Below are 12,067 nucleotides of genomic sequence, written 5' to 3'. Positions count from 1 at the left end.
GCCGGGCCTAGGGTTGTGCGGGCCCGTGGCGGTGGCCCCCTTGGACCGCGCTCATGTTAGAAGCCGAGTGCCAGCTGTGGAAGGTGTGGAGGGCTGGTTACCGCCAGGCAGGCCCTGGACCATGTCCTGCACATGCTGTTCTCTAGTCTGCATGACAGTGGCCGGCAGGGGAGTGCGTTATCTAATTGGTAGCTTTTATACTAAATAGGTGAGAGTCACACAGGGTCCTCAGTGGTGAAGCTGAGCTGCCTGGGGCATCAGCAGTGAGGACCAGGGGAGCAGGGCAGTCCAGCAGGGCCCCGGCTGGCCTCTGTGTGCATGGCTGAGGAACCTGCAGCGTCCAGAGGTGAGGTGACTGGCAGCTCCAGGCCTCGAGCTCGGATGTGAGTGACCCATGGCCCCACTCCCTTCTCCTCTGGGGTGAGCTGAACAAAGGGAAAAGGATGCAAGCAGAGGAGGTGACAGCCCAGAGAAGGGTGTGCATGTGGCCCTGGGACGTGGTGGGCAGGACTGGGCACCCACAGAGCAGGGGAGGAAGATGGGATGGCTGTCTGGGGGGGCAGGCCTGGAGCAGGGTGCTGTGATGGCACTAGTGGGTTGTCTGTTTGAGAGGTCAGGATCTGGGACCTCAGATTTGGGAACTCATGGCAGTGAGCGCCAGGAGCAGCTCAGGTGGTGGCGGTGGGGAAATGGAGGCTGAAGTCGATGCTAGAACCATGGCCCAGTGTGCAGGGAGGAGAGGCAAGGCTGGCTCTGTAGAGCCTGGGGGTGGGGCAGCCTGCGTAGGGGAGGGATGCCTCCAGGCACTCTTAGCAGCTGGTGGTGAAGGTGGAGAGCAGTCAGCGAGAGGCTGGGGGTGCAGGTGAATGGTGGTCCCACTGCCAGGGAGAGACGTGGGGGCCCCTGGGTCTCTCAGTGTCCTGCTGGTTGAGGACATGGCCCCACGGAGGAGGCCCAGGCTGGCTCCCCAGCCCCTGTGGCAGGAGGCCCATGAAATTCCGGTGTGTAAACAGCAGGTACTGCTGGTCCCTGGAGGGAGGACCAGATCCCCCCAGCCTACTGTGCCTGCTCACGGCCTGTCCTCTGGGCTCTCCTTGGCCTCTCACTGGTGCCCAGACCACGAGGTTGAGGGGTCCTTTAGGGCATAGCCCCAGTCCTGCGTGTTGAGGCTTTGCTCACGGGCTACCCAACTCTCTCATCTGTGGTCTTGTTCTGAGGGGACAGTGCTGCACCATGGCCACTGGGTGGGCATTGGCTCCTGCCTGGCCTGGCCTGGAGCTCCCTGGGAAGAGGCCTGGCAAATGCTGGTGGAGGGGGATTGTTGCTCCCTATTGTGGGGTCCCAGGCCCTCCCCCACCCAGGGGCCTGGAGAACAAATGTGCCATGTGTGTCTGCTGGGCATGAAGCCCGTTCTCAGGGAAGAAGAGCCTTGGGGGAGGGAAGCAGCACGTGGAGACCTGGTGGGTGTCAGGTGGAGGTAGGGCTGTGGCAGGAAGGGGGCAAGTCTGGGAGGTGGCAGGTCCGTGTCTCAAGGGCCCATGGGGGCTGTGGTCCCGCGTGAGGGGCTCCTGGAGGGTCCAGGCAAGATCATGGGGGTCTTACAGAATGGTGCTGGCTGTCGGGAGTAAGGGAAGTCACAGGAAGGTCTGGCCTGGGAGGGGGCTGCTGGATGGGTGGGGGAAAGGGCTGGGTTTTGGGGATTCTCAGAGCTATGACTGATAGGACTGGGCGGTGAAGGGAGCAGCCAGGGTGACTCTAAGGTTTGGGTCTGAACAGCTGTTTGGGGCCTGGCGGTGCCAGTTAGTGCAACTTGAGGGAAAAGGTTTGGGAAGGGTGGAAACCAGTACTCGTGGGTCATCCCTGGGCCCTTTCGGGGTGGAGGTCAGGTCTGGGGCTGTGGCCCAGTCAGCACAGGGGTCAGGGCAAAGCCCCGGCCCTCGAGGGGGCATGCACTGCTGACAGCCCCTCCAGCTCCACACTGTCCTGTCTTGCAGGCGACACATTGTTTGTGGCTGGCTGCGGGAAGTTCTACGAGGGGACAGCGGATGAGATGTACAAAGCCCTGCTCGAGGTCCTGGGCCGGCTCCCTCCAGACACGGTAGGCGTTGCCCCACCTGCCACCCGCTCGCTCACCCGGTGGTGGGAGGACCCTGCTGGCTCTCCCCATTGGGGTCTCCCCTGCATCTTGGGAGGAGCAGGAGGGTAGAGGCATTGCTTCTGGAAGTGTGTTTTTTTCTTTAAGCATACTTTTCATTGTCATTTAACATACACGCAAGACGTGTCCTTGTCCTGAGGGACGTCTCGTGGGTGCTGCCCCCAGGACCAGCCAGTTCCCTCACACCCGTCTCTGAGGGGCTGAGGGTGGGTTAATGAGTCTTCTCAGAGCTGGCGGGCTTGGCTTTTTCCCCAGAGAGTGTACTGTGGCCACGAATACACCATCAACAACCTCAAGTTTGCTTGCCATGTGGAGCCCAGCAATGCCGCCATCCAGGAGAAACTGGCCTGGGCCAAGGTGAGCGTGATGCACTTGGGCGCGTCCTGGGGTCAGGCACCGTGATGCCACTTTCCCAGGAGCACGGAGTTCATGGTGCCCGCTTCAGAGTGGGCAGAAAGTGCTCCTCTGGGCAGTGGGCGAGGCAGGGTTTAGACAGCCCAGCTTGGAGCAAGAAGCCCTGGTTGTCTGCTTAAGATCCTTTCTGACTCGTGGGTCAGGGCTGGGCTTGGGATTCTGCATTTTCAACAAGTGCCCAGGTGAGGCTGAAGCAGCAGGTCCCAGCCCCTCCCTGCTGTCTGTGGGCAGTGGATTCACCCTAGAGGCTGCTTGTCTGAAAGGCATTTATTTCAGACATGGCCCCCAACATGCCCCGTGGCTCGGCCCAGGGGTTGGCGTGTTGTTCTGGAGGCATCTTCTGTGGGGGGGTTTGGAAATGCTGCTGCAGGCATCTGGGCTGAGGACGTTCTCCTGGACTCAGGTGTCTGTGTTCAGTCACTGAGAAATGGTGTTAGTAAGAAACACACACACCTGGGAGTCCTCAGGTGCTGGGCTCCCTTCTGCTGAGTTCAGTGAGGAATGGTCTCATAGGTTTTTACAATTTTTTTTTTTTTTTTTTTTTTTTGCGGTATGCAGGCCTCTCACTGTTGTGGCCTCTCCCGTTGCGGAGCACAGGCTCCGGACGCGCAGGCCCAGCGGCCATGCCTCACGGGCCCAGCCGCTCCGTGGCATGCGGGATCCTCCCGGACCGGGGCACGAACCGGCGTCCCCTGCATCAGCAGGCGGACTCTCAACCACTGCGCCACCAGGGAAGCCCCTCATAGGTTTTTTTTTTTCATAAGTCACCTGTTTTTATCAAGCATCTTTTATCAATTTTGCGAGGTGGGCTTGCAAAATAATACTTATAAAAATTCAGACACTACCGTAATAGGTTGATAAATGTTATTCCTTTTTTTTTTTTACAGTGTGCACATAAGAATACTTAATATAAAAAACTCATCCTGTGTGTTATTTTGTGGCATCCTTGTCACTTAATAATGGGTCTTAGTGCTCTTTCCATAGCAGTCCAAACATATTGAGCTTATTCTTTTCATGGTTATCTGCTTAAGGATAATTTACATACGATAAAACATACCTGTTTTAAGTGAGCATTATACAGTTTGAATTTTGACAGTATATGCTCCTGTGTCAGCCCCACCACAATCAAGATAGAGAACATTTCCACTATCGTAGAAGGTTCCTTGCCCCTCCCCATTCAGTCCCCAACTACTGATCTGCTTTCTGTCACTATAAATTACTCTTTTCTAGATTTTCATATAAACAGAATCACACAACATTACTCTGTTGTATCTGGCTCTTTTTACTCAGCAGGTTTTCGAGATTTTAAAATTTCTGAGTAGTATCTCATATGGACATACTACAGCTTGTTTATCCACTCATCTGGATGGACTCTTGGGTAGTTCCCAGTTTTTTGCTATTTTAAATAAAATTACTGTGAACGTTTGTGTGCAGGTCTTTGTGTGGACACGTTTTCATTGCTTGTGGGAACACACCTAAGAGTGTAATTGCTGGGTTGTGTGGTAAGTGTATGTTTAACTTTTAAGAAACTACCAACCTGTTTTCCAATAAGTTGTACTATTTGGAATCCTCACTAGCAATGCATGAGTTCCAGGAGATCCACATGCTCATCAACACTTGGTATTACTGATCTTTTAAATTTTAGCCATTCTAATAGGTGTGTCGTGGTAGCTTGTAGTTTTTAAGTTTCCATTTCTCTGCTGGCTAAAGTTGTAAGAATTCCTTATACATTCTGGAAACAAGTCTTTGTCAGATATATATCTCAAATATTTTATCCCAGTTTGTGGCTTGCCTTGCCATTTTCTTAACAGTGTCTTTCAAAGAATAAAAGTTTATACTTTTGGTAAAGTTTAGTTTATTAATTTTTTCTTTTATGGTTTTTGTGTCCTAAGAAATCTTTGCATAACCCTACATCACAAAGACTTTGTCCTCTGTTTTCTCCTAGCAGTTGTATAGTCTTAGCTTTTATGTTTATATAAATTTATGTTTAGGTCAGTGGTCCACGTCAAGTTAATGTTTGTGGTGTAAGGTAAGGGTGGAAGTTCACTTTTTTGCATATTGACATCTAGTTGCTCAGCACCATTAGATGAAAAGACTTGCCTTTCTTCATTGGCATCTTTACTGAATAAAATGGACCATGTGGGCATGAATCTACTTCTGGACTCTATTCTGTTCCATTGATCTACATGACTTATTCTTGCGTCAGTAGTACTGTCCTGATCACTGTAGCTTATGGTAAATCTAAGAATCAGGTAGTATAAATCCTCTAACTTTATTCCTTTTTGAAATTCATTTTGGCTCGTCTAAGTCCTTTACATTTTCATATAAATTTTAGGATCATCTTGTTAATTTCTACAAAAAGTCAGCTTGGCTTTTGATTGTGTTGTAACAAAAGATTTGGAGAGACTTGAGATCCTAACAATATGGCGTCTTTCCATAAATATGATATAGCCTTACATTTATTAAGGTCTTTAGTTTTTCTCAGCAGTGTTTTGTAATTTTCAGTGGTAAAGATCTTGCACATATTGTTAAATGTATCCCTAAAGACTTCATGGTTTTAGATTTTATTGTAAATGATTATTGATAGTCTTCAGAAATACAATTGATTTTTGTATTTTGACCTTGTTTCCTTGTGACCTTGCTTAACTCATTTTAGTCTAGCATCTTTTTCATAGATTCCTTAGCACACAATCATGCCATCAACATTAAGAAAGTTTTATTTCGGGCTTCCCTGGTGGCGCAGTGGTTGAGAGTCCGCCTGCCGATGCAGGGGACACGGGTTCGTGCCCCAGTCCAGGAAGATACCACGGGCCACGGAGTGGCTGGGCCCGTGAGCCATGGCCGCTGAGCCTGTGCGTCTGGAGCCTGTGCTCCGCGACGGGAGAGGCCACAACAGTGAGAGGCCCGCATACCGCAAAAAAAAAAAAAAAAAAAAAAAAAAAAAAAAGATAGTTTTATTTCTTCCTTTCCAGTCTATATGCCTTTTAATTATTTTTCTTGCCTTGTTGCACTGGCTAAGATCGTCAGGACAGTGTTAAGTAGACATGGTGAGAGTGGACACCTTTGGCTTGTTCCCAGTCTTAGGGAGAAAGCATTCAGTCTTTCACCATTAAGTATGATATTAGCTGTGAGTTTTTTGTAAGTCTTCTTTATCAAGTTGTTGAAGTTCACATATATTCCTGGTTTTCTGAGAGTTTTTGTCATGAGTGGGTGTTGAATTTTGTCAAATGATTTTTCTTCATCTGTTATCATACATTTTTTTTCTCCCTTACTCTTTTAATCTGGTGAAGTATATCACTTGGTTTCAGATGTTAAACCAACCTTGCTTTCTGGATAAACCTTAGTCATGGTGTCTGTTTTTGTGTCTGTGTTCATAAGGGATATTGGTCTGTAGTTTTATTTTCTTGTAATGTCTTTGTCTAATATTAGGGTAATGCTGGCCTCATAAAATGAGTTGGAAGTGCTTCCTCCTATTTTCTGAAAGAGTTTTTCTGTGATTGTTATTATTTCTTCCTTTAGTGTTTGTTAGAATTCACTGACATAGCCTTCTGGACATTGAATTCTTTTTTGTGGAAAGATTTTTTTGTTATGAATTATGAGACATAATTCATAAAGACATAAAGACATGAATTAATGTCTTTAATTTGTGTGGGGCTGTTAGATTTTTATATTTTCTTGAGTCAGTTTTGTTAGCAACTAGTATCTTCAAGGAATTTGTCCATTTCATCAAGGTTTTCAAATTTACTGGCATAGTTTTCATAGTTTCCCTTTTATCAAGCTTGTTGAGGTTTAGTTCACATGTAATAAATTGCATCCATTTGAAGTGAACAATTGAGTGAATTTTGACAGACGTATATACCAATTAACTCCCACTATATTTAAGATACATAACATTTCCATCACCCCCCAGAACTTCCTCATGCCTCATTTTCTCTGCCCTGCTCCAGTATGCCATTAGAACTTAGTTCACATTTTCTAGAACTTCATATAAGTGGAACTATACAGTATGTACTCTTTCATCTTTTTTTACTCAGCAGAATGATTTTGAGATTCATTCATGTTGCTGCATGTATCAGTTCATTCCTTTTCACTGCCAGGTAGTATTCCTTTGTTTGGTTATACCACATTTTGTTTATCCATTCACCTGTCAATAGACATTTGTGTTTCTAGTTATTGGCCATTGTGAATAAAGCTGCTATGAACGTTTGTGTACAAGTCTTTGTGTGACATATGTTTTAATTACTCTTGAGTAAATATCTAGGAGTGGAATGGCTGGGTTGTATTAGGTGTATGTATTAAGTCGAAACTTGTTCAGTCTTTTTAAAAATTTATTTTATTTTTAATTTTTGGCTGCATTGGGTCTTTAGTTGCGGCACGTGGGATCTTTCATTGCCGTGCACGGGCTTCTCTCTAGTGGCATGGGGGTTTTCTCTCTGTAGTTGTGGCGCATGGGCTTCAGAGCACATGGGCTCTGTAGTTCACGGCATGTGGGGCTCTCTAGTTGAGGCGCACGGGCTCAGTAGTTGTGGCGCCCGGGCTTAGTTGCCCCATGGCATGTGGGGCCTTAGTTCCCTGACCAGGGATCAAACCCACGTCCCCTGCGTTGCAGGACAGATTCTTTACCACTGGACCACCAGGGAAGTCCCAAGTTGAAACTTGTAAAGAAACTGCCAGGCTGTTTTCTAAAGAGCGACTGTATTGTTTTACATTCCCACCAGCAAAGTATGAGAGTTCCAGGTGTTCCACATCCTCAACAACACTTGGTATTGTCTGTCTTTTTAATTTTAGTCATTTTAATGGGTGTGTAGTAGTATTTCATTATGGTTTTAATTTGCATTTCCCTAGTGCCTAATAATGTTGAACATCTTTCCATGTGCCTGTTGGCCATTTTGTGAAGTGTTTGTTCAGATTTTTTGCCTATTTAAAAAACTGGATTGGCTTCTTATTATTGAATTATGTTTTTTTTTTAAGTATATAGGTACAAGTCCTTTTTCAGATATGTGTATTGTGAATAGTTTCTCCCATTCTGTGACTTGCCTTTTGTTTTCTCAACAGTGTCTTTTGAAGAGCAAACATTTTAAATTCTGATGAAGTCCAGCATATTAATTTTCTTTTGTGGTTCATACTTTTTATCTCCCATCTAAGAAATCTTTGCTTTTGCCAAGGTCAAAGAAACCTCCTATGCTTTCTTTTGGAACCTTTATAATTTTAGCTTTTACTGTTAGATCAATATGACTTAAACCGCCAACCCCCCTGCCGCCCACCGCCAATATTTGTTGGATCTGTAGTAATTGCCCCTCTTTCATTTCTGATGTTGCCAATTTTTTTCATTGTTCTTATCAATTTTGTTGATCTTTTAAAAGCACAACTTTTGCCTTAATTTTCCTTGTTTTTCCATTGCACTGATTTCTGTTCTTAAAAAGATAAAGTTTAAAAAACTCTTTCCTTCTACTTACTTTGGATTTGTTTTGTTCTTCCTTTTTTTTTTTTTGGCGGTACGCGGGCCTCTCACTGTTGTGGCCTCTCCCGTTGCAGAGCACAGGCTCCGGATGCGCAGGCTCAGCGGCCATGGCTCACGGGCCTAGCCGCTCTGTGGCATGTGGGATCTTCCCGGACTGGGGCACAAACCCATGTCTCTTGCATCGGCAGGCAGACTCTCAACCACTGCGCCACCAAGGAAGCCCTATAGATTCTTAGTATGGAACCCAAGGTCATTGATTTTATTTTTTAATAAAAGTAATTATTTTTATAATTATTAGCTTAGTTGCTCCATGGCATGTGGGATTTTCCCAGACCAGGGCTCAAACCCATGGCCCCCTGCACTGGCAGGCAGATTCTTAACCACTGTGCCACCAGGGAAGTCCCAGTCATTGATTTTAGATCTTTTTTCTTTTCTAATATAAGCACTTAAAGCTAAAAACTTACCCCCAAGTACTGCTTTTAGCAGCACAAATTTTGACATGTTTTATTTTCATTATCTTCAATTTGAAATATTTTAATATATCCCTTGTGATTTCTTCTTTGACACATAGGTTATACTGAACTGTGTTAAAACTGTTTTTTAGCCTTTTCAACTTTTTATTATGAAAATTTTCACACATACAGAAAAGATGAAAGAATTTCATAGTGAACAGTCATATACCTAACACCTTTCTAGTAACATTTTACTAATTTTATCACTGCCTATTTATCCATCTTACTTTCATTCTTTTTAATAAGTAAAACATACTAATGTGTGGACGTCAACCGTAAATCATTTTACCAATACAATTAGGGAGAACAGTTAGAGTTTCCAACATTTTTGCTCTTATAAATTGTGCTACAGTGAACAACATCCTCAAATGTAAGTCTTTACATTTGTGTGCTTCATACTTCTGTAGGAAAAGTCTCTGCATGTTAACGCTCATCTTAATAGATAATCCAAAAGGTTATGACAGTTTACACTCCCCCAACTATGCCTACAAGGACCTGTTTTAAAATTATCCTTAGAATAATTCAGTGGTTTTCTTCCTTCATAAAAGGTGGAGGAAGATTTCTTAGGAGGAGTGAGAATATCGGAGGAAGTGCAGGGAATATTATAAAACATTCTATGCTTGTTTTCACCAGAAGGGAAAGTTCAGAGATTAGCAATAAGCCTTCATCTTTCTTTAAAAAAAATAATTTTTTGGCTGTGTTGGGTCTTCGTTGCTGCACAGGCTTTCTCTACCTGCGGTGAGCGGGGACTGCTCTTCATTGTGGTGCGCAGGCTTCTCATTTTGGTGGCTTCTCCTGTTGTGGAGCACGGGCTCTAGGCACGTGGGCTTCAGTAATTGTGGTGCGCAGGCTCAGTAGCTGTGGTGTGCGCAGGCTTCTCATTTTGGTGGCTTCTCCTGTTGTGGAGCACGGGCTCTAGGCACGGGCTTCAGTAATTGTGGTGCGCAGGCTCAGTAGCTGTGACACACGGGCTTAGTCATTCCGCAGCATGTGGGATCTTCCCGGACCAGGGCTCAAATCTGTGTCCCCTGCACTGGCAGGCGGATTCTTAACCACTGCACCACCAGGGAAGTCCCTAAGCCTTCATCTTGACCTCCCACCAGACTCCAACGTGACCCACCTCCAGCGGTTAAAGGATTACTTCTCGATGCCACTACTCACAGTGTGGGTGGGATTGGGACCTTTGGGTCTGAGGGCCCCTGATGGTCAGGAAGTCTGGGTGTGGGTGCTGACAGTGGCTGTCCAATCACTGGCCCTGTGGCCCTCAGGGTGAGCCCAGCAGTAGCAGGGCAGGGGCTGCGGGCAGGGTGGAAACCCCCAGCTGTTAACTCTGACCTCCTTCCTGTAGGCATTTCTATAGGAGTGGACAGTTGGCCAGATGTCCCAGTATGCGTCTTCTCTCCGCCTGCCCTGGTCAGTGTTGATTAGAAGCAAGGCCATCCTGGTCCTGAGTGGAGGTCATGAGCTGCCTGAACACCCTGTGATGAGAGCTGCCCTCGGGGGGGGCTGTCACCGCAGGGGAGGGACCCCGGGAACTTGTTGCCTTGCTGTTCTTCCTGGCAGTGAGGTTCTCACGACCCACATGCTGTCTTGAGGGTAGGGCTATGTTTTCTTTTTCTGTCTTCTGCATTTTTGCTAGTTATGACTTCTGTATTAATGAAAAGAAAGCTCCTTGTGCCCCTGCACCTCCAAGACAGCAAGGGAAGGAGAGAGGTTGTTGGTGGCAGCTGGAGCACTCACATCTCTTCTCCACGGGCAGGGAAGGGCCTGTCCTGGTACTGACCCACTGCTCACTTTATCTTCTCAGTCGGACGACATTGGAAGACCATTAGGAGGCTTTTTGAAGTGTCAGCTTTAGAAGTTTCCGCATTAAAGGGACCCACTTTTCTTGCAGGAGAAGTACAGCATCGGGGAGCCCACGGTGCCATCCACCATTGCAGAGGAGTTCACCTACAACCCATTCATGAGAGTGAGGTGAGGGAGTGGGTCCCACGCTGTCCTCGGGCATCTCTGCCTCCACCACCCCAACTCCTGAAGAGCCCGGGTGGGAGAGGAGGCTGCCCTGAAATCTCTGTTTAAAGTGTAGCCAGGGCTTCCCTGGTGGCGCAGTGGATGAGAGTCCGCCTGCCGATGCAGGGGACACGGGTTCGTGCCCCGGTCTGGGAGGATCCCACGTGCCGCGGAGCGGCTGGGCCCGTGAGCCATGGCCACTGAGCCTGCGCGTCCGGAGCCTGTGCTCTGCAACGGGAGAGGCCACAACAATGAGAGGCCCACGTACCGCAAAAAAAAAAAAAAAAAAAAAAAAAAAGTGTAGCCAAAGAATGAGACACCTCTTCTTAAAGGGGGACGCTTTTCTTGACGCCCTGGCTAGGGTGTAGGGTTCTTTCTGACCCTGGAGTCTGGATCCATAGGTGGACGAGACTTGTGCTTGGGGAGCCTCTAGGCACTGGGCAGTGCCAGATGCCAGCGTGGAGTTGGTGTCCCCGCTTTCCAGGTCACCAGCAGGACTGGCTTGGCCAGCATATTTCCCACAGTTAGAAACACCTGAGTTGGCCGTTGGCTGTCGCACTTCATTTTTAAGAACGTCACGCCTCCTACAGGCTCTTTTCTTCCCTGGTGCCCTGGGAGGGGTGGTGGGCCCACGGGTGCAGGGTGCGGCCTGCCGCCTGGTGCTTGGCTTCCGCAGGGAGAAGACTGTGCAGCAGCATGCGGGTGAGACGGACCCTGTGACCACCATGAGGGCCATCCGCAAAGAGAAGGACCAGTTCAAGGTGCCGCGGGACTGAGGTGGCTGCGGGGCCTGGGTGTCCAAGGCTGCTGCTGCAGCTGCAGCCTTCAACCACATTTGTGTATTCAGATGTGTTAGGTGAATTTCTGGCTAGGAGTGCAGGAAATTCAGTCTCAGTTTAATTTTAAATTAATTTCAGAGCATCTTGCTTGTGGTATAAAATGTTCTAATACATATTTATAAGAGAAGAAGTTTAGAAAGTGTTTATTCCCGGAAGCTCTGCTTGCAGACTGTGTTGTCTCCAGCCTTTCCATGGGGCCCCCATAGTTGCCGTGTGAGCCCCATATGATGCCCCAGTAAGAGTCGTACCCGCCCTGCCCCCAGTGAGGCCGGCACGCCCTGGTTCAAAGTCTGTGCTTACCAGAAGAAGGCCCCTGGGAGGGGCACACTCCCCTTACCTGGCATCGTCCCCTTCCTCTCCTACCCCCTCCCCCAGCTACCTCTAGAGGAAGTCATTCTCTCATGTTTGATGACATCATCATGTTCTCATGTCTGTGTTGATGTGCAGTGGAATTCCAGGGCCGGGGCAGGCCCAGAGCACCTACCTGGGCTGGGGTGATGCTGAAGAGCTGCCTCCAGTGTGGGTCTGGGTCTGGGGGCTTGCGCAGGGAGAGTACAGGCTGGGAGGCTGTGGCATGTGGTACCCGAGGAGCTCCAAGCTCTGCACACTCGTCCCTGTAAAGGCTGGCCAGTTCCGGGGATGTTCCCAGGAACCAGTGTGGGGCACTGTGCCTCGT

General features: G+C 47.9%; 1 protein-coding gene across 3 annotated transcripts in view; it reads left to right on the top strand.

Moving 5' to 3' along the window:
• HAGH (hydroxyacylglutathione hydrolase) overlaps positions 1–11,521 on the top strand; it is a 20,165-nt gene extending 8,644 nt beyond the window's left edge. The window contains exons 7-10 of one of the 3 annotated variants that reach the window (XM_024759467.1): positions 1,995–2,098; positions 2,411–2,512; positions 10,437–10,516; positions 11,229–11,521. In XM_024759467.1, the coding sequence (XP_024615235.1) occupies positions 1,995–2,098; positions 2,411–2,512; positions 10,437–10,516; positions 11,229–11,328 (386 nt within the window). In that variant the 3' untranslated portion in view covers positions 11,329–11,521. Of the gene's footprint in view, positions 1–1,994; positions 2,099–2,410; positions 2,513–10,436; positions 10,517–11,228 lie in introns of those variants that run through there. The other 2 variants (XM_024759466.1, XM_024759468.1) reach the window with 2 other exon arrangements.
• The last annotated feature ends 546 nt before the right edge of the window (positions 11,522–12,067 follow it).

Source organism: Neophocaena asiaeorientalis, unplaced genomic scaffold, assembly GCF_003031525.2.
Source record: "Neophocaena asiaeorientalis asiaeorientalis breed wild unplaced genomic scaffold, Neophocaena_asiaeorientalis_V1.1 scaffold254, whole genome shotgun sequence".
NCBI lineage: Eukaryota > Metazoa > Chordata > Mammalia > Artiodactyla > Phocoenidae > Neophocaena > Neophocaena asiaeorientalis.
Note: the sequence above shows the minus strand (reverse complement) of the source record. Positions and strands in the feature narration are given on the sequence as shown.